General features: G+C 39.7%; 1 protein-coding gene across 9 annotated transcripts in view; it reads left to right on the forward strand.

The window, feature by feature from the left end:
* Spata7 (spermatogenesis associated 7) overlaps positions 1-18,346 on the forward strand; it is a 30,444-nt gene extending 12,098 nt beyond the window's left edge. For 7 of the 9 annotated variants that reach the window (XM_051196423.1, XM_051196422.1, XM_051196424.1 and 4 more), the window contains 8 exons: positions 3,954-4,087; positions 7,719-8,185; positions 9,397-9,463; positions 12,307-12,422; positions 13,536-13,589; positions 14,882-14,959; positions 17,395-17,452; positions 17,646-18,346. In XM_051196423.1, coding sequence (XP_051052380.1) covers positions 3,954-4,087; positions 7,719-8,185; positions 9,397-9,463; positions 12,307-12,422; positions 13,536-13,589; positions 14,882-14,959; positions 17,395-17,452; positions 17,646-18,215 — 1,544 coding nt within the window. In that variant the 3' untranslated portion in view covers positions 18,216-18,346. Of the gene's footprint in view, positions 1-1,964; positions 2,139-3,953; positions 4,088-7,718; positions 8,186-9,396; positions 9,464-12,306; positions 12,423-13,535; positions 13,590-14,881; positions 14,960-17,394; positions 17,453-17,645 lie in introns of all 9 variants that reach the window. The other 2 variants (XM_051196428.1, XM_051196427.1) reach the window with 1 other exon arrangement.
* Positions 18,347-21,635: the final 3,289 nt, after the last annotated feature.

A 21,635-nucleotide genomic window follows, 5' to 3' on the forward strand; every position in this document is an offset into this window, starting at 1 on the left:
ATTCCATAGTGACAACATAATGAGGGGGTAACCTCTAAGATATGACATAGAGCAATGATACCAGTTCTTCCCACATCGTATTGGAAGGCCTAGGCAGAGCAATTCCACAGAAAAGAAGTTAATGATATGCAAAATAAAAGTAGGAAGTAATAACAGTATCTCTGTTGCAAACAAGAGTATACGTATAGAGACCCCTAAAAACTCAACCATAAAGAACTATTAGAATATATTCATTTAGGGAGCTGGGTTAGGTAAAATCCTTTCCCTTGTCTGCCTGGCAAGCCTTAATTCATTCAATCCCTGGAAATGGGATTTGGAAAAAATTGCAAGGTGGAAGGAGAGAACCTACTCCCACTGTTGCCCTTTGTACATAACATGCAGGCACCCACACACATCAACACGCACACACGCACACACCACATGACTTAGTTTGGGGTGTTTATTGCTGTTAAGAGACACCATGACCATGGCAACTCTTAATAAAGAAACATTTAATTGGAGTGGCCTGCGTACAGTTTCAGGGGTTCAGACCATTATCATCATGACGGGGGAGCATGGTGGCCTATAGGCAGATGTAGGACTTGAGCTCAGAGTGCTCCATCTTGACCAGAAGGCAGCAGGAAGTCAACTGTCAAACTGAGGGAAGCTTGAGCAAAAATATCACAAAGCCTGCCCCACAATGACACACTTTCACCAACAAGGCCACACCTTCTAATGGTGCCACACTCCCTTTGGGGTCCTTCTTACAAACTACCATACATACATACCCAAACATACATAAGAAAAGGAAAAACTTATAACAAGTATTGACAAAGATGTGGAAGAAAAGGGGATCCATGCACAGCTATTACTGAGAATGTATATTGGGGTAGTAGCCATGTAAAAAATTGACGTATGAGTTTTTTTAAATTAGTAAAACTGCTGTATACTTCAGCAGCCCCATCTCTGGCTATATAATCAAAGAGAATGAAACCAACCTGTCAGACATGCACACACCTGTTTTGTACTATTATTCACAATAGCCAAGATACAGAGACAATCCAGATGCCCCCTAGCAGATAAGTGAATAATGAATGTGTGTGTGTGAGAGAGAGATAACAGACTGTGTGTCAGCCTTAGAAAAAGGAAAGTCTGGAGCACGAATGAATACGGGGGATCTTCACCAAGCTGAGAAGCCAGACACAGAAAGACAAATGCTGCATCATCTCCCATACATATACACACCAAGTTGTCAAGGACTCCAGATGGTGAAGTCAGGAGAAAGTAGAATGGAAGTGGAGATGGAGAGATGTTGGGCAAAGAGTAACACTTTCAGTTGTGAAAATAGATAGTTCTAGAATGTAATATGAAGCATCATTACCAATACTATATTGTATGTCATGATGTTCTAAGAGACCTTAAGTGTACAAAGTAGAAAAAAATGAATAACTATGAGGGTTGACAGTTATCTCAATTAAGTCAGCATTTCATAATGTATGTAGACATCAAAATACTGCCATATATATATATATAATGTAATTTTAATCAGAAATTTGATCACTAAAGCTATAAATCTACCAAGTAATCTTATAGATACATGTTTATCTGAGAATCTTAGAGTAACTACCTTGTTAGGGTAGCAAGGAATATATTAACCAAAAGTAAAGATTTTGGTGACTGATAAAATAGAACTTGACAGTTAGGCTGGTCTTTTTCTAAGATTAAAAAAAAGAAAAAATCTTAGTAAAATACAGATGGTCAATTTAAAATATTTAAAATTATAGTTGGCCCTTCATATGTAGAGGTTCCATACTATAGATTCAGCCAAATGCATATTTTAAAAATGTTTAAAAAGTAAACTTTGTTGTTGACATATATTTCCTAGTTATTTTTCTGGTCATTGCTTAAAACGCCAAGTAGTATCATTTGTAGGAAAATACTTAGGGGAAGAAATTAATCAGGACTTCAATCTTCATCATTTTAAGGTCAAAATGAGTACCTATTAGGAATCCACTTGGGGCCAGAAAGATGGCTTAGCAGGTAAATGCACTTGCCACCAAATCTGACAGCCTGAGTTTGATCACCAGAGCCCACATGGTGGAAGAAGAGAAGTGATTCCTACAAGTTGGCTTCTAGCTTCTTCGTTCATATCATGACATGTATGTTCCCCAATAAATAAATTCATTGATTTAAAATAATAAACAAATACAGTTGTGTCTTGAAGAAGGCAGTTAGAATATGAGTCTGGAGTTAAGAAATGAGTTTCAGGATAGAGATGAAATTTTGAAATTTGACAGAATAGTCAGTAAAGTCTTGTTTTCATATTTTGTTTTGAAATTCAACTTAATGCTTTTTTACTCAGGATACATATTATATTGCCTTAATTCGTTTAAGGTATAAATTAGTTGTCTTAGCCTTATAAAGAAAAGTACAATGGCTAAAATTTTAAAAAAATATTGTAATTTCCAAAGTGCTTACTAGCAGCCATTATTACTCCTTATAATATTTAAGTTTATAGGCATCATAACTGATGGGGATAACTCAGAAGTAAGGCTTATGAAGTAAAACAATATACCCCTGGATTTGAGCCATCTATGTTTTTGTGCTTTACACACAATGGTTAAATACTGAGTTGATCATTTTGATCTTTAGAATATCCAAAGTGGAATATAGTTTGCTATTTCAGTAATGCTATATATAAAACATTAGATAGGCTTTACAATGTTTTAACCTTTATTTTTATGTGTATGGGTGTTTGTCTGCATACCACATATGTGAAGTGGCCAAAGAGCCCAGAAGAGCTGCCATGTAGGTGCTGGGAATTGAACACAGGTCCTCAGAAAGAGCAGCCAGTGTTCCTAACCGCTGAACCATCTCTCCAGGCCTAGCTTTACAGTTTTGACTAAACATACCTTTTCAATTTCTTCTTTTTCCTCTTTTAATTTTTTTTTATTTCTTAAGCTCTGTGTGTGTGTGTGTGTGTGTATGTGTGTGTGTCTGCACACACATGTGCCATAGTGTACATGTAGAGATCAGAGGACAACTTTGGAGAGTGTATTCTCCCTGCCATGTGGGTCCCAGGGATTGCACATAGGTTTTCAGGCCTGGTGGCAGGCATCTTTACGGACTGAGTCATCTAAGCCTTGTTACCCTGCTCTACTCCCCACACATATCTTTTGGTCTTTTTTGAGACAGAATCTTGGAATATAGTCCTAGCTAGCCTGATACTCACTGTGCAATCTAGGTAGCCTCAAACTCAAAGTAATTCTTTCTATTTTCAAATTCTGGAATAGCAGGTATGTGCCACCACACTGGCCTTGCTTGTGTAATTTTCTATAAAGATGCATGTAATATTAATAGTCTGTTTAATTCTGGAATATGGCTAGCTTTCATTTTACTATTTTCAGTGTTTGTCCAGGGATAAATTTTTAATGAACTTGCTAGTCAGTATCTGACTTAAAAGCACACTGAAGTATGAAACTACCTCTCTACCATCATTTTCTAATGAATAGCAGTTACAAGAAACTGAAGTCAGTTGCCTGACTGCAGATGTTTTTAAAATGTTAGCATGGCTTTGTTGTTGTTTTGCTTGTTCTCAAGATGGAGCTGTTGCTTAAAATGGCCTTAACTCCTGTCTCTTCTCTCTGTTTCAAATTTCTACAAATTACATATCAGTTAGAATCTCTTTCTACAGAGAAACATGGATTTTACCTACATATGACAGTAAAAACATGTTTAACAAGAAAGGTGTGCCAGCCGTGCATGGTGCTATCGGCCGCAAATCCCACACTGGGAGTGAAAGTTCTCCAGGCAAGATCGGCACAATTTCTAGAGCATCTGGGGCTATGTGATGAGATGTGTCAAAGAGAAAGGGCCCAGGAAGGGAGAAATCCTTGATTTTATTAGTCTGGCAAGACCAAAATGTTAGTATGTGTGTTCTGTTGCTGTTTTAGAAGGTTTGTTTCCTTCCTTAGATGCAGACCAACAACGAAGAGAGAGACTGAAAAAGGAATTGGCACGATGTGAAAAGGAATTTAAATTAAGTAAATCTACAATGCAGACCAATTCTAAGATGAATTCCAAGTCCTTTTGTAACTCCTTCCAGAAGGTAAGGCTGTTCTTCCACACTTTGAAAGCAGATGTTTCTAAGGCATGAGGGTGCTGCAGCCTGACTTGGGACCGCTTTCAGGAGGTTTGGGCCAGCAACCTTAAGCATTAAATGTCAAGTGGCTCTACTGTGTGCTTCTTGGGCCACGCCTCCTCACAGCTGCCTGCTGCTAAATTCCTATCTGTGTTCCATGCAAGCTCCACTAGCTAGAAAGGAAGATGTCTCAGATCTGGCCTGCAGCTGTAGCTGGCTGACCTGGACTGTGGTTAATGTTTTTGACTCTCTTTAACATTTATTGGAAGAAGTGCTTTTCTGTTCTGAGAAGTGATTGCAATTTTCAGAGTCTCTCCCATGAACAGATTAGTTTTTTAATTAAAAGCATTTTGATACAAATATGTTTTGATCTCAATGTGTAATTTTATCCAGTGCTCTTTTTACATTTTTTGGCAACAATGATGTGATTTTCTGTTTCATTTATTAACATATGAATGACTTGTGTCCTTAATATAAACAGATCTGAGCTGTGATGCAGTAAAGTTTTCTTTCTCCCTTCTTTCTTTCTCTTCCTTCCTTCTTCCTTTCTTTCTTTCGTTTTGTTTGTTTGGCTTTTGGCTTCTTGTTTGCCTTGTTTTGAGACAGAGTCTCTCTGTGCAGCTTTTGTCCTGGAAGTTGCTCTGTAGACCAGGCTAGCCTCAAACTTACAGAGATCCATCCCCCTCTACTTCCCAAGGGCTGTGATTGAAGTATTAAGGTTTTCTATGTTGCTGGATTCAGTGGTATACTTTGTTTAGGATTTTGACATCTGAACACAGTTTTTAGTTAGACATACCCTTTAGTTAGTCATACCCTTTATAAAGGGTATGGCTTTCTGGAAAGAAAGCTTAAGAACTGATCCAGGGCATTATTGCCACGAATACACAGGGCTTATTATTTAAAAAGTCAACTTGCTAGGACTTGGTATCTCGATTGATTATATGAAGAGAAAAGCAGAAGAGAAAGATCCCAGGGATTCTGGTAAGAATAGGATAGCATGCAGGCGTTCTTCTGGGGTGACATTGGTAAGAGGCAGAGTTTACTTCTTTGGGAAGTGCCTTGGGAATGTGAATATATCTAGGAGTCAGTTGCATCAGAGCCCCTCTTTCAGGAGAAGATCTGGGAATCATGGGGTGGGGGAGGCAGCTAGGGAGAGAGCCCCTGCACTGTTGTAAGGGCACAGGCCAGGAAGGACACTTCCCTGAGTAGATCTGCTCCGTGCCCTGCACTGTGATACCACCTGCTAATCTCTCTATCCATGCTGTACTCACAGGTAGATGTCTTTTTTAATATTTATTTCATTGTATGTGTATGCATGTATGCTATACTACCATATGCATGCCATGTGCCCTCAGAGGCCAAAAGAAGACATAGGATTCCCTAGAACTAGAGTTATGGGCAGTTTTGAACTAACGTGTGGGTCCTAGCAACCAAACATAGGCCATTTGCAAGAATATCAAATGTTCTTATCCTCTGGGTCATCTGTCAACCCCTGAATTTTTATGGTTATTAAAATTGTTCCATAATTTTTTAATAATCTCTAACACTTTGAATATAAAGTAACAATTTTGGGTTTGTTGAAATTTTTAAATTTCCTAGTGTAATGTACTTTATGAATCATTTGTAATAAAACAAACATTTTAACATGTCTATTTACTTTCCATTTAGTATTTGTAATTCTATAACTTGCTTGCCTACATGATAGTTCATTTATGCTTTTATACTTTTTTTGGTTCCATTTAGAAGTAATAGTAATTTTTAGTTTGCCTGTACTTTTTTTTTTTAACAATTTTTAATGACTAATACTTTAGAAACATCAAGTTCTCTTAATAGTTTGGGTAGTATAGTTCAATAATTGGGTAGATTTTATGGTTGACAGATACTTAATTGTAAAATATTTTCACTGAAAAAATAGTTACAACTAACAATGCTGGCTTTGGACTGTTAGTGTCTTAGCAGTTTCTGCAGACACATGAGCTCCTATTTCAGAACCTTGTGTCTTCACTGCACAGGCTTTCCTGCTGCTTTCCTTCACATGAGGCTACCTTTCAGGACCCTTCCAAATGCTTTCCTTCCAGCTGCTGCAGTTCAGATCTTGTCCACCATTTTTTCTGTTGTTATTCCTGAAAGAGATGGAGTTCTCACTTGTTCTGTGGTTGTAAATTGGGGAGGTGTCCTTGACATGAACTTTGCATAAACCCAAATCACAGAAACAGTTAATAGCAAAGCACCTCCCTCGCATGTCAGCATGATGACACCAGAGCAAGTGGGCAGAACACCACCAGACTGCTTGTTCCAGAACTTTCCAATAGACTGCTTTTCCATTTGGGGTGGCTTACCAAAGTTTTACCCATATTCAGTATCTACTCAGGCTTTGCAGTATTTAGAGAATTGAAGGAAACAATTATATGGTCTTGAAAAGCAGATCAGTAGTACAATTAATTTCATACTACATTCTGTTGATTTCCAAGGGGACAATAGAATACAAGGTAGTGTTTGAGATAAGAAAAATATATCGAGAAACCCTGTCTGGGAAAAAAAAAAAAAAAACACAAAAAAATATAGATAAGTTTCATGCTTTCTATTAACTCAAAAACAATTTGCCAGCCCATATCAGATAAGAATATTTCTTTTGTTCTTTTTTTTTTTCCCTGTATTGGGGATTAAACACAGGACCTTGTGTATGCTAGACAAATTTTCTTTTTCTTTTAACATTTATTAATTATGTATGCCTGTGTGCATGGGCATGTGTGTGCATGTGACAAACTTGTGGGAATTTCCTTCCACCATGTAAGATCCAGGGATCAAACTCAGGTTTTAGACATGGCATCCATCACCTTTATTTACTTAGCCAGTTCATTGGCTCTGTATTTGTATTCTCAAAGATTCTCTTTGGTATTTCATTGTAGTAAAACATCACATAGATAAGACTTATCAGGCAATCTAATACATTAGGCATTTCCCCTTACCATTCCTCTGGGCATAAGTAATTCTAATGGTTATTGATAGCCCTGTAAGATTCAGAAATGCCTTTTCAAAGAGCCACACTCTTTGTACATCAGCTGTAATATGAGCCCAGTTTGAGAGCATTTTTTTAAAAGCTAATGTACTGAAGTAATAACCTAAGGCCTCAATTTAATGCAGAATATTCACTTTAACTTATTTTGGGAAGGAAATTATGTGTCTGGACCATTTAGGAAGTAGTCATGTAGTCTCCTTACTTAGATACATCAGTTTGTAAGTTAGCTGACCTGTACATTATCAAGAAAGGAATTTAAATCAATTTAAGATTCCTTGTGCTGTAAACAAAATCTAAAATTAAGTAGTTCAGATGAGCTTTTAAAACATAATATATGGGATAATAAAGAGCAGAGGCACAGAGTCAGCTTGAGCCTGTGCTTCCTTCTAGAAAACAAGGGCAGAACTGGGAATGTAGCTCAATGGTAGAACACTTGCTTAGCAGCTCAAGGCCCTGAGGGATAACAAAGTAATGATTGTACACAAGTTGGAGCCAAGTCACATGTATAAGTTAATCCAAGATTCCCCAGTTACATGAATTTACAGTGTAACTGCTTACCATCAAATCATATGTTCTTAGCACTCAGGGGAACCACAAGGTCAGGATATATTAGTTGGAGAAGTGACAAGATATCCATCATTTTCGAAGTCATTCACCCCTTCTTCAAATGGACTACATCTTCAGCCTGAAATGAATAAAATTATCATGAATGGCACCCAGAAGTATCCCAGCACCTCTCCATCCAGCATGGCTTGTTCAGGGTCAGCACCCAGGAGCCCGAGCCCTGGGCATGGCTATGACAGGAGGCCTGGGAGTGCCTTCCCAAGTGCTCACCGGTTCCAGCTAGTCATTTCCAAGACACCCAGTGGAGATCTTTTGGAAAAGCACTCGGACCTCTTTTCTAACAAGCAGTTGCCATTTACCCCACGCACTTTAAAGACAGAGGCAAAGTCCTTCCTATCACAGTATCGCTACTACACACCTGCCAGAAGAAGGAAGGACTGTCCAGACCAGATGGAAGCTGAAACCCAGACTGAATTGAGCAGGTTTGTATGGAGCATGTACAGCTGAGAGCAAGGCCAGCAAGTCGCGGGTGGGAGGAGTGGGGGGATCGGATGGGGGGTGGGAGGGACAATAAGCAGTATCTCTTGCTTTGTTGTGCACTTTGTAAGCCAGCTTTGAGATCTTGACAGGGCCTTCTCATTTCAACGAATTGATAGGACTTTCCAGTGCATCTTTAGAAGTAGACAGTAATTGTAGAAAAGAATCACTATTAGATTCGTTAAGTTCCTGTAAATGAACACTCCATAAGTTATTGTTAAACATCGTTCTCCGACTTCTGTGTGTTCTTAAACGTTGTTTTCAGAGAAGTTGTAGGATACATTGTCAGACAGCACGGATGTAAATATAGATTCATGTTAACAGTGGTAAAACACTGAGACCCAGAAGGGAAAATAAACATTTACCCAATTCCCTATGTTTCTTCCTGGCACATGTTCACACCCTGTGTAGTAACAGCTGCAGGCGTGACTTAGACAGTTGAGAGGACATCTGGAAGTCATGATTTGCCTTGTTTGGATTGCTTTCTCTTGTAGTGAGTGGTTCTCGATATTCAGTAACTTTGCCAAGTGATTATAGTGTATTTTGCACTAGAGTTTGGTTATTCAGAAACGAAGCCCTGTAAGACTGGTTTTGGGAGTATAGGTAAGAGGTGCAATGATAGCTGATTTAAAGGGACTTGGATCTGTAAGAAATGAAGACGTCATTGCTGGATTTGACAACACAGACACTAACAGTGACGTGAGACTGAGGACTGGCAGGGCTCCTGTGCAAGGGTGACACACAGTGGAGGTGCAGTCCATATTTTCCATCAGTGTGGGAAAGGGCCATCTGGGGGGGGCAATGGCGGGTGGGAAGGAGATAGAGGAGGGTGCGTGGGGATGTAAATAGAAGGAACTATTATGTATTTATCTAAAATTGTCAAAGAACAAGTCCAAAAGAAAGAAATGGTAATAACTTTATAAATGTTGTAAGGACAGTCTCATTTCTCTTAGCCCATTGTATAGTTAACTGAAATCTAACATTTTTCAAGCAAAGAAAAGGAAGCATGTGTGAACCAAATCATGTCTATTCCCAGATATGTATTAGAAATTACACGTTTTTATAAAAGTAACTAGATGTATTCCTTTTTCTTGATAGTAAAGCTTGTCACTGTGCTTATAATGGAGTAACAATCATGTCTTTGTAAATGTCGTAGCTTTAATTCTGAGTCTGGGGCAGCTGAGACAAGGAACTCAAAGGACTCAGAAGTGAACGTAAAGCAGGTACTAAACATGAGATCTTTATGCTGTTGTCTTTGGAGTTACAGGTGCTTTGACTTGTGTAGATTGCAGACAGCTGTTTGGACTATCCAGAGTAATTAATCCCTCGGGGACACTTGTTAAATAGTCAACATTCGAAGGTTTGCTTGTTTGCAGGTGTCAGATGTGCTTTCTGAATGGCCAGATGGACTCTACCAGATCTAGGGAGTCACTGGTTATTAGCACCCAAGTGATTCGCTGGCTGGCTGAACAGGTGGATGAATAAAATATGTTAATGACATTTTCAAAAAATACAGATTCTGAGAACAAGCCATGGTGGCATTTGCCTATAATCCCAACACTTAGTAAAGGTGGGAGGATCATGACTAGGAGGCCACCCTGGACTATACAGCCAGCCTAGACTAAGCTATCTAGCAAGGTTGTCTCAAAACAACCAGAGCTGTACTGAAGTTTGGTGGCAGAGAAATCACTTAGCATTTGCAAGGCTGGGTTCAGTACCACACCACCAGCACTCACAGAAAAGTAGACAAGTTACTAAAGCTGATGTCAAAGCTACATCAAAGTTTGAATTTTCAATGCCTGTATATTTTAAAGGATTGTCTGTCTCTGAGTTCAAGGCCAGCCTGATCTGTAGAGTGAGTTCCAGGACAGCCAGGCTACACAGAGAACCCCTGTCTCAAAAAAAAAAAAAAAAAAAAAAAAAAAAAAAGTTGTCCATGACTGTATTATAAATCATGTATTATAAAAAAAGATCAGTAGAAAACATTCTCTTACATTTGCCTTTCCTTTTATAAACTTTATTACATTGTATTTTGAATGTTTAGCAATGATTTATTTTAATATACCATAGCTTTAAATATGATATCTCAGGCAAAGTCATTTAATTTTACTTATTTCATTCATGTATTTATAGCCTAACCTAAATTTATTAGTATAAACATGGTTTGCATGTTTAAATGTCAAGCACAGACTCAGGGATACAAAAATAAAATTAATCACACTCAACTTCTTTTTTCTCTTCTGAAACTGAATAGGAAGTATGGGTTTACATCTCAGCCATTGATAGCTTTTTGAAGGGGAGAAAACAGGCTCTGAGAGCCAAATGTCTTCCGAAAAGACTAACTAACCTTCAGAGTCCTTAGGAGAAGGGCTTGAGAAATGATGCCTATTTTTACCTTGAATTTTGACGAAAAGAATTAGGTCCATAGATACCTAAGTAAATTAACACAGGGCAAGTGACCCGAGTTCCCTAGAATCCACTGGGGAAGGAGAAAACTGCCTCCCAGGTTGCTTGTCTTCTGACCTCTCCATGTGCGCTGTGGTGTGCTCATGTCTGCGCTCACACACGCATCGAACACACATCATTCTCATCTTCATAATGTTACTTATAGTGATAAATGAAACTGAAAGGAACCCAGTTTATTACATTGCAATCCAAATGTTCATCTGTAGCCCTTCGAGAAAATGATGGATCCATACAGTAGTCTTGAACTTAAGAAAACTAGTGAAATATTAACTACAGTAGATCTAGGGTCTAACCACACTTTTAAAACCGTGAAGCATTTTACATGAATCAGCTTTGGAGGCTGGGGATGTAACTTATTTGGTAGAGTACTTGCCCAGTATAAATGAAGCAATAGTACTGCATGAGCCTGGTGAAGTGCTGCTGGCTTCTTCCTTTCTCTTTGTTCACTGTCTGTTTGTTTGTTTGTTTGTTTGGGTTCTGTTTGGTTTGTTTTGAGACAAGGTATGTCTAAGTAGCCCAGGCTGTCCTGACTGGTGCCCAAGGAGGTCAGGAGAGGGGGCTGGATCCGCTGGACTGGAGTTAAGTACAGCTACAAGTGGCCACATGGGCCCTGGGAACCAAACCTGGGTCCTCTTAACCATGGAGCCATTTCTCCAGCCCCAGTGGTACATGATTGTAATTCCAGAAGGTAGAGGCAGGAGGGTCAGAAGTTCAAGGTCATCCTCGGGCACAAAGGGATTTCAGAGCCAGCCTGAGCTACAAGAGACCTGTTTGAAAACAAACAAAAAATTATCTTTGTAAAGATCAATTAAAAAAAAAATATTGCCAGGTTTGAGACACATAGGAAGAACTCTGTTTGACATTGTTCGTATGCCACTGCTGCTGTAGCTGCTGTCATTTATGACATTTGGGTGTTTGAAACATGTGCTTTTGAATTTTAGTAATGTAGTTAATGAATTGTTTCTCTACTTAAAAGCTACAGCTTTGTATCATTTTATCATTTTCATGGATTTCTGTTCTTTGGCGCTTTTTTTTTTTTTTTTTTTTTTTTTTGACGTGGGTGTGCGCATGTAAGTGATGTCTCCCATCCAAGTACTAACCAGACCAACTCTGCTTAGCTTCTGGGATCAGACAAGACGGGGCACTTTCAGGGTAGTGTGGCTAGCCAGGTGTGGTGGCACACACCTTTAATCCCACCACCTGGGAGGCAGAAGCAGGTAATCTTAGTGAGTTTGAGGACAGCCTTGCCTACATTAGCAACTTCCAGTACAGTCAGAGCTAAATAGGGAGACCTTGTCTCACAATAAAGATTTTAAAGGTGGTATGGCTGTGGACTCTCTTCCCAGGTGACCTGTGAACTGTGACCCTCATGCTTTAGTCTTTCAGAGTTGGGGTCACAAATGCAGACTCCTCTCCGATCTGTTATGATTCCCTAATGCTGTTTGAAATGTTTCTCATTAACACGAAGAAAGTGATAGTTGGGTAGACTATTCTGTTTTTGTTTTAATATATCAGTTACATTTATGTAATTATTTTTGTTAATACTTGCTGTTTTATTTCTTTCAGAACATACTTTTAATTCCTTTTGTTCCATTTCCAGGCACCTAGTTACATGATAAACGGTGCTGAAGACAAAAGATCTCCTTTACCCTCACAAGGACAAAACTTAGACTGGGACAGGATTAAAAATGGGACTCTTCAGGAGTCCTCCCAAAGGTGAGTGGCACCTTACATACTTGGGGGCAGAGGCAAGAGGATCACAAGTTTGTGGCCAACCTAGGTCGCAGACCGAAACCCTGCCTCCATTTGCCTTCCTGTGTAATAGACATATCGCATTTACCCTTAAGTATGATTTTAAATACATGTGCTTATACATTTTAATATTATAGAATTCTGTGGCACTGTCATTCTTACTAAGGAAATTTTATCAAAGTTCTCAATAAAGGGTAGAATTAGTTTTGCTGATTAATATGTTAATAAGGGGAAAGGGAAGCTAGTGTATAGTAGTTGTTATCTCTCTTCATATTAGAATGGGTTGTCCTCAAGGCCAATCCTCTGGCAATGATAGTAACCAGGCTCTATGACACCAATAGTCCTGAAGAACTTGCCATCTGATGAACTGTGTGACTTGGAGACAACAAGCTGCAAGTGCTGGCAATGCAAGCCTGATAAACAGTTTGATCCCCAGAACCCGTGATTCTTGAAGGAGAGAGCTGACTTCCAGTCTCATGGTACCCGCCTGCATGTAAACACACGCACACACACATGTGCACACACACACACAATACACACACAAATTAATTTTAAAAAGCCATTATGATGTGGAACATTCCCACATGCCAGTATTTGGTGTGCCCTGCTGTTGGGAGATGCTCTTAAACATTGCACCCCATACTTAATGACCAGCAAAACTTCGGACCAGCAAGTGTCAGCTATCAACTGCATTTCCAGTGTAGGAGACTGGGTATGAGATGAAGGGGAAGAGTATTCACAAGGGAAGAATGGGCATGTGCTTTGGAGCAGACAGGAAGAGAGTACGCAGACCCTTCAGTGCCCAGCTTCCCCTTGGTGCCCTAACTAAGGAGATCTTGACTTCCAAGACCACAGTAGGTTGAGTACTAAGTCCCTGTGCTTAAAACTCATTGCCCAAACACCTATTAGCACATGGGCGCACACGTGGGCGCACACTCCCGAAGAATTAAATCACAGATGAGAGAACTCTTAGGAATCCCAATGCATGTCATTACTAATGTAGACTATCCATCAGGTAATATTTGTGTGCCAGCCTTGTTGTTGTCATTAAAATATTTTACCTTTTTGTTTTTCTAGGACACTCTTTGAGCTCTCCACACAGCTTTCTTCAGACAGTAAAATCTATCCTGAGTAAGATCATTTTGACCTCTTTCTACTTTAGTGGGAAGCAGAGTTAAGACTCAGGGAAATCATAAGATATATTAACATATAAATCAGGTAATAAGATTCTGAGGCACAATACAGGCTGATTGAGGTTTATTTGGGGAGAATTCACTTACACAAGAAACAGGTGACCGCTGCAGGTTCCCACTCCAAGGATGTCCTCAGATCTCTGTCTCCGACCCGGAAGTAAGAGAGAGAACATCTGGGTCGAGACCCGACCTAGACTCCACCGGTCACACCCACACCTGTCCCCATGTCCCAGTGGGCGTGGTCAGTACAACAGGTATTCGTGGGTGAACTCATCATCCACACCCAGCTTTGGAGCATCAGTCATTTAATCCATGCTGATGGATGAATTGTTGGGCATCTTATCTGTAGTGGAAATGTGTCCCCAGTGGAAATGTGTTCCTAAGTTAATATCTACTAATAATTTCTAATAATTGGTGTGTCAGATTCTTGCTTATTTTTAATAATTTAAACTAGTAAACCCACAGGAGAAGATTTGGAGCTCAGGGGCCTCTTGGGAGGTTTGTGACTGCATCTCTTTGCAGACTGTCATCATTGCTTTCTATGGTTATGTTACATTTTTAAGTTAGGTTGTTCAAGAAAGTAATCTATTTTATAACTTCATTTATTTGTTCTTAAGCAAGTTCCTATGGATTGGTTTTTAAGCATGCTAGTTTACACAACCACCTGTCCCCTATATTTGTTTATTCATCAGTTAAATAGCTACTTACCATTTTCCATTAATTCACGAGTTTCCGCTAACTAGAATCAATTACAATAATGTCCTAGCATTCTTATAATAGGTACTAAAATTTAGACATGAGGTAATATAATAAGAAATGTGTCCCAATTTGAAAAATTACTACTACATTTTTTCATTCATAAATTTGCCTGTTAGAAATTCTTTTCTCTTTTATAAGGATTTTGAGGGGAAAAAAGCAATCTTTCTGCTCAGTAAATTTCCCAACTTGAACACAAGATGCTGAGCAAGACTCAATAAATGTTACGCTCCTGCTTCCCTGGGTGGTACCCTCTTTGTCTTTCTGCCGTTATGAATGTTCCAATAGAAATGTTACTCCATTAGGGGATGCTTTCTCACTTTTATTATTTTCCTTTTGGAACATGAGGAAACAGACTTGTTTTGTACTATTCTCCATACTCGTGGGTAGCAGTCCCTGTGATGGTGGAGTGGGGTGTTCCTGCCTGGCCTCTCATGCCATATGACGATTCTAATGCTCTGTGTCCTTCTGCAGGGAAGAAGAGCTGCTCTACCTAAACTTCATGGAAAATGTGACTGATGAAATTTTGAAACTTGGTTTATTTTCCAACAGGTGAGAGATTTTTTAAAAAATGTGTATGGGAATTGAGGTGCGCATTGACTATTTCTCACACAGTAGGATTTTTAAAATTACTTATTAGGATATAAAAATTTATGGTCCTTTTTATGATTTTGTTTTATAATTGATAGTAAGTTATAAAGATAGTAAATTAGAAAACAATAAAGATTTTTTATTTAAATATTATATCTTGGTTATATCAAACTGTATAATGAATTTTTGATACCTTTTAGAAAAGCCTCTATAATTCTGCCTTGCTATCTGAAATAAAAAACAAGCTTTCAGAATTTTATTGCATGTGGGGGGGGTCACATGCCACAGCATGCTGCAAAGGTCAAAAGACAACCTGTGGGAGTCAGTTCTCTCTCTCCACCATGTGAGTCCTGGAAATTAAACTCACATCACCAGGCTTAGTGGCAAGCACCTTTTGACTTGGTGAGCCTCTTATCAGCCCACAGACATTTTTACTATAACTATGTAAGATCTATTAAAGACAAATGGAAAGCTCTGTTTGTGTAGTTATGTGAAATGGAGAGTTTGCACAAACATTGTTGCATTGCTTATGGAAGTTGTCTGTTGAGTACAGCACAAACACTGCTGTGTCTAAAATCCAGCAAGCGTTAGGCTCCACTACCTGTAGCAGAGCATAGGACTGCCCAGCAGACTCTACACACGTTCTCAGTCATATGCTGAACTGCAGACATTGCAGTGGCTATTCTGTCTCTACGTCAGGATTTACTTTTTAATGAAGGAAGACACTTTCATTATTGGAATAAAAAGACCATTGGTGTGTACCAATAGCCAATACTGTCAACTGTCATACCTCTTTTATTTGAAAAAAAAAAATGTTTAATGTGAGCAGGAGAGATGGTTCAGTGGATAAGAGCATCTAACGATATACAACCATGAGGACCCAAGTTCAGATCTCAGCACACACATAAGGAGCCAAGTGAGTCTCATGCAGGCCTGAAACCTCAAGGCTGTCAGGGTGAGTGCACAGAGACAGGATTACTGGGGTTTTCTGTTTGGAAGAACCTCTTCCACAAAGGAATAGATTAATGTTATACACGATGCCATCCTTGACCTTGAGTACACACAGGCATGCACACTCATACATATATACTAATCTTATAATTTCAAAAACTGCATACGAGCTTCAAAGTTTCAAGGTGAAACCTTTTGGAGAGCAGATATGTTGAACATTTTAGGATGGCTAAAATGGTAACTTTTATGCTTTGTTTTTAATCACGAAACCCCAAAAGTTTTACATAGCATTTACATTTTTCCGTAAATGTTTATATTTTCCTCTTACAGTTTAACTTTGGTTCATAAGACTAAACCAGCCAGAGAAAGAAACTAAGATGGGTATCTTCTGACTGAAAGATGTTCAAAGAGCATCTAGTCGATCAGAAAGTGTGTGTGTGTGTGTGTGTGTGTGTGTGTGTGTGTGTACCCAAATAATATGTATTATTTAATTCCACCTACATAAGCATAGAAAAGCCAAGATGTACATATTCCAGAATTTGAACAAAAGCTATAAAGAATAGGATACAAGTTTCTTGTTCTTTTAAAAATGACAGAATAATCTGACCTCACTGAATAGCACGAATGATGGTAACTTGAGTGACCAAGGAAATTAGTTGTGTTTTCAGGAAACCTGGGGACAGTTTCGTGTGATTCTGGGCCTGGTGTAGAAAGAGTACATTCTCTGAGGCTAGTCACGGCTGTGTTAAATTCTCTGAAGGGCTTGTGACCTTAGGGGATGCAATTTCTCATCTTTAACATGGTTTTCACTTTCATGCCCTGGCTTTGGCAGGAAAAGAGGTAAATCTGTTTGTGTGAGCCAGGTTTGGTGACACACGCCCTTAATCCCATTAAGGAGGCAGATCTCTGAATTCTAGGTTAGCCTGGTAGCTTAGAGTTCCAGGCCAACCAGGGCTTTGTAATAGTCTGTGTTGGGGTTGGGTGGGGGCAGATTGTCTAGCATAAATACCTGGCATTCACTTGGAGGTCTTTTTGTAGGCATACATACCATCAGGGGAGTGTATACTTAGAGCCGAGGTGATCTGGATCGACAGGAGCATTTTCTCTAGGCTTTGGCAGGAGTGTAGGGAGTTTTTGGTGTCTGTGTCTTATGGAGAGAGCCTTACAGGGAGTATTGTCTCCCCTGAACCACTCACAGAAAAACAGGGTGCAGTCCTTCAGATACAAGGGCATCTAGCATATCACTTCTTTGCATAACCAATGCCAGACTGCCTGCCAGGTGCGAGAAGTAGACGGAACAGGAAGGACTAGTCTCAGCTTCACAGAGAAAATCATCCGGAAACCACTTTCCAGCCTTTATACAGTCAGTTTCTGTATAAAACCTGTTTTACATCGAATGGATTATCTGATTTTAAGATACTGATGTTTTTCTTTATCATTTGTAGGTTTTTAGAACGACTGTTTGAGCGGCATATAAAACAAAATAAACACCATTTGGAGGAGGTTTGTCTCTCTTTAGAATGTAATGTTTTTCTGTAGTCTAAAAGAAGGCATTTAAAACAGGTACTTTCCACATGTGCTTTGTGTGAGGGGAGGGGGTGCTGGGGCTGTGGAAGTGTTGATCCTCTGAGACTCAGTTTATTAACTGATGCAATGGCCCTCACAGTCACATGTTTCCTTCCTTCCTTAATCCTAGGAGAAAATGCGCTACCTGCTGCATGGCCTGATGGTTGACTTAGGCTGCATATCCGAGGAACAGACAGCAAAGCAAAGAAATTTCAGAATGTTGAATCAGCTTGATTTTCAAAAGGCTCTGATTGCAAAACAAAATGAACCTACAAGTGATGATGATACAGTAATTCAGCAAGAGCGTCAGCAGTTCCAGAAGGCCCTGGACATGCTGTCATCTGTGCCCAAGGATGAAGACAAGTTGTTCTCTTTACCGGGTGAATTTTTAATACCCGTCCATAAACTGAAGTGTTCAGAAGGTGTTACAATTCAACAGATCAATGATGAGACAGATGAGGAAGCCTCGACCTGGAATGAAAACAACCCAAATTTTTCTGACAGTTTAATAGACCAGGAAACCTCTGTGGATGTTATTGAAGGTGACAGTGACTCTGAAAAGGTTGAGACTTCCAGGGAATTATGTTGTCTTAACACATCACTGTCCCCCTCTGTTCAGTTCCCCAGCTTCAAAGGTGGCAATAATCATGACAAGGAATTATTGACTCTAAAAATCATGGAAATGAGCATTGAAGACTGACCTGTGGACCTTCATTAATAAATACTTCATGTGGCCAGTAAAGCAATGTTACTTTTCTCCTGGTTTTTTTCCTTTTACATAGTAAGATTTCTGTATTTTCAATGCTATACAATAAATTACCATAAATTTAACATCTTGAAACACCACATATTTATCATTAATTCCATTGTCTGTGGCTCAAGAATTGAAACACAGCGTGTGATGCGTGCTCTGCTCTGGGGTAAAAAGCTATAGTCCAGGTGGTATTTGGGGCTTGAGCTCATCAGGAGGTTTGGCCAGGGAGAACCTTCTCCCATGTTTCAGTGGTTGGCAGAATCCCTTTTCTTGTGCCATAGATCTGAGAGCTGCATTTGGTTTTGGCTGGCTGGTGGACAGATGGATGCTTGCCGTCTCCTGCCACGTGCACTCTCCTTAAGCAGGTCACAGCATGCTACTCGCTATTTGAAGGTGAAGGAGAACCATGAGACTGCTAGCAAGATGGATGCTTCGCCAACACTCTTTTGAAAGTCCTGGTTAGAATCAGGCAAGTCATGGGTCTCTTGCATACTTAGGGGGTAGGGGGATGACACACGAGGGTACGGACGACAGAAGTAGGGAATGACTGGGTTATCTGAGGCTCTTTGCAGTACCACTTCTAAAGTTGCTTTGCAGAGGAATGTGTTTGACCCTACATAGTGGCCTCCTGCTCATTGAGAAATGCTTTATAATCTGGAATGGTCTTACAACATTACATCTGGAGGATTGGGAGTTTGAAACCAGCCTGTCCTGAAATGAAAATGCAAAGAAAAACTAGAAACCACAACAAAAGAAAATATTTTTAGAGACTCACCTCTAGTTTTCCTTTTCAACCATATACAATAATGTAATTGGATACTGAACCACTGTTGTGTGCTAAGTTTTCTTTGTTGATACTGTTGAGGAAGATGAGATGCTATTAATCGTCCAGGTGTTCTTCTAGGTGACCTCCACTAGCCAGTGCTCTTATCAGCCTTTGGTTAAACTATTGTTCCAGGCACTGCAGAAGACAGGAGGGTGGATGCTTATGGTTTGAGGATAACAGACTCTGCTGGGAGGAAACAGTGCTGCTGAGGTGAATGTCTTCTGTCCCATAGCACAGCCCTTCCTCAGCCTCTGAAAAATCTCTCACACAAGACAGGGCCTCCCGGAACTCAGGCTTCCCTTGAACCTGCTGTATAGCTCAGGATGACCTTAAACTTCAAATACTCTTGCCTCTACCTTTCCAGTGGTAGTTTTGTGGGGTTTTGTTTGTTTGGGGTTTTTTTGTTTTGTTTTTGTTTGTTTTGTTTTGTTTTGTTTTTTGAAACAGGGTCTCTCTGTGGCTTTGGAGGCTGTCCTGGAACAAGCTCTTGTAGATCAGGCTGACCTCAAACTCAGAGATCTGCCTTCCAGTGGTAGTTTTTAAAGGCATATGCTTAGTTTTAGAGGGTACTGAGTATTAAACCCATGGGACCACATCTCTAGCATTTCCCTTAACTTTGTAAGCAGCACCTCTGTCCTTCTGAGCCTTTTGGCTAAGATCGAGTGTAAACAGCACATTTCTCCATCCTTCATTCATCTTAACTCTCCTAACATCACCTCAGCCCAGTCTTGGTCTCCTCATCCACCCACTTCTATTCTTCAATTCCTGAACTGTCTTTCCTTGGCAGTAGCCATATGGATAAGCTGTCATCTTTTACCAGTGACCGCCTCAGACCCTCCCCCCGGCTGCTGCTTCCTTGTGGGAGCCACCATCTTTCTGAGATGTACTTGGTAACTTTTCTTGCTGTTCCAGTACTGCCCTTTGGCATGCCAGGTCGTCTTTAGGCTCTAACCCTGAATCCAGTTTTTTGTTTTGTTTTTGGGGTTTTTTTTTTGTTGTTTTGTTTTTTTGTTTGTTTTTTATTCTTTTTTGTTTATTTTTAGAGCCCTTACCCATTCTAATTTTTAGACCTCTTAGGACATTTTGATATTATCCTTTAGTTCCTCCTCCTCCTCTTCAAAATTTGTTTTAAGAGATGAATTAATATAAAAAATATTAAAATTTCTTCTTGGGTGTGGCAAAAAGCTATGCAAGGTAGAGTTATAAATGATGGATCTAGGAAAAGTTGACTTAGACTCTTCAAGTGATGTCTCCATTTCTCTCCATCACATAGCCCCCTCTACTCTGAGGCTCATAGTGCGCCTTCTGAAACAGTCTAGGTTTGATCCCTGTGACCTGCAGTGTTGAGCCTCTGAGTCTCGGCCTTTGGGTGGATGTAATAACAGCACCATCATCTTGAGAATTAAACAAGTAGTAGATGAAACACCTACAGGCTTCTCCTTTAACGTGTCCATTTGTTCACCATACGATGCTGTTGCTTTCCTAGGTCATCTCTTCCTTCCTACTGCAGGCATTAGGCTGCCCTGCCTGTTTGCTCTGCCTCTGCATGCCTTTGCACTTAACCCTCTTCTCAGAGTGCCCTTTCCTTCGGCAGCACCCTTAGCCACCTCCAGGGACTGATTGCTTCCTGTTCCGCCTGCCTACAACATGAACTGTATTTGCAATGGTGTCTGCACCCTAAAGGTAAGCTGGAGAAGCAGTGACTGTCTCTTTGCATCCCCATGTCTGTGACTGCCTAGCAGCTTTTCATTTATAGCCTAAAGAGGATAGTTATAGTCAGATGGTAGAGGATAGGGATACAGGACAGCTATTTCCTTTTCAGGGTGCAAATTTCCAGGTTACAAAGGAGATAGTAGTAAATGGAGAAGGTATGTCAAAACCTTACTCTGTTCACTTGAATTTTTTTTTCTTTTGAGTAAGAGTCTCACTGTGTTTCCCTAACTAGCCTGAAATTTTCTGTATAAACCTACGTAGCCTCAAATTCACAGAAATCCACCTGCCTCTGCCTCCCAAGTGCTGGCATTAAAGGCATGCACACACCCAGCTCTCAAAAACTGGATTTTAAAGGCAAGGTGCTCTCTGCTCCCCTCAGCCTTCTGCAATGGACTTTCAGCAGGCCCTCCCAGATGCAGAATAAGCCAACTGTAACTCTTTACCTCTTTATAAATTGATTTCAGTCTCAGGTATTCTAGTACAGCAATACAAAACATACTAACATACCTAAGTTCTAAATTTTAGCACTAATGTATATAAATAAAATGTTTATTTTAATGTAAAAAAGATACTGTAATAAGTAGAAAAATATACCAGGTCCACTGCCAATCTTTTGAGTAAAGTTTAAACCTTAGATCTAGCTCAGGTTTTGCTGAAAAAAATTGACATGCTGGTAATTTTTTCTTCAGTTCCCAATGATTAAAATACAACAGCGCAGCTCTGCACCATGGCAGAGGACTGTAAGACAACCAGTAATATAAAGGGGATCTGAACTAACCATACTGAAATATGTTTCTTACAAACAATAAGAACCATCCCTACATAAC

This window comes from Phodopus roborovskii, unplaced genomic scaffold (genome assembly GCF_943737965.1).
Source record: "Phodopus roborovskii unplaced genomic scaffold, PHOROB, whole genome shotgun sequence".
NCBI classification, from domain to species: Eukaryota; Metazoa; Chordata; class Mammalia; order Rodentia; family Cricetidae; genus Phodopus; species Phodopus roborovskii.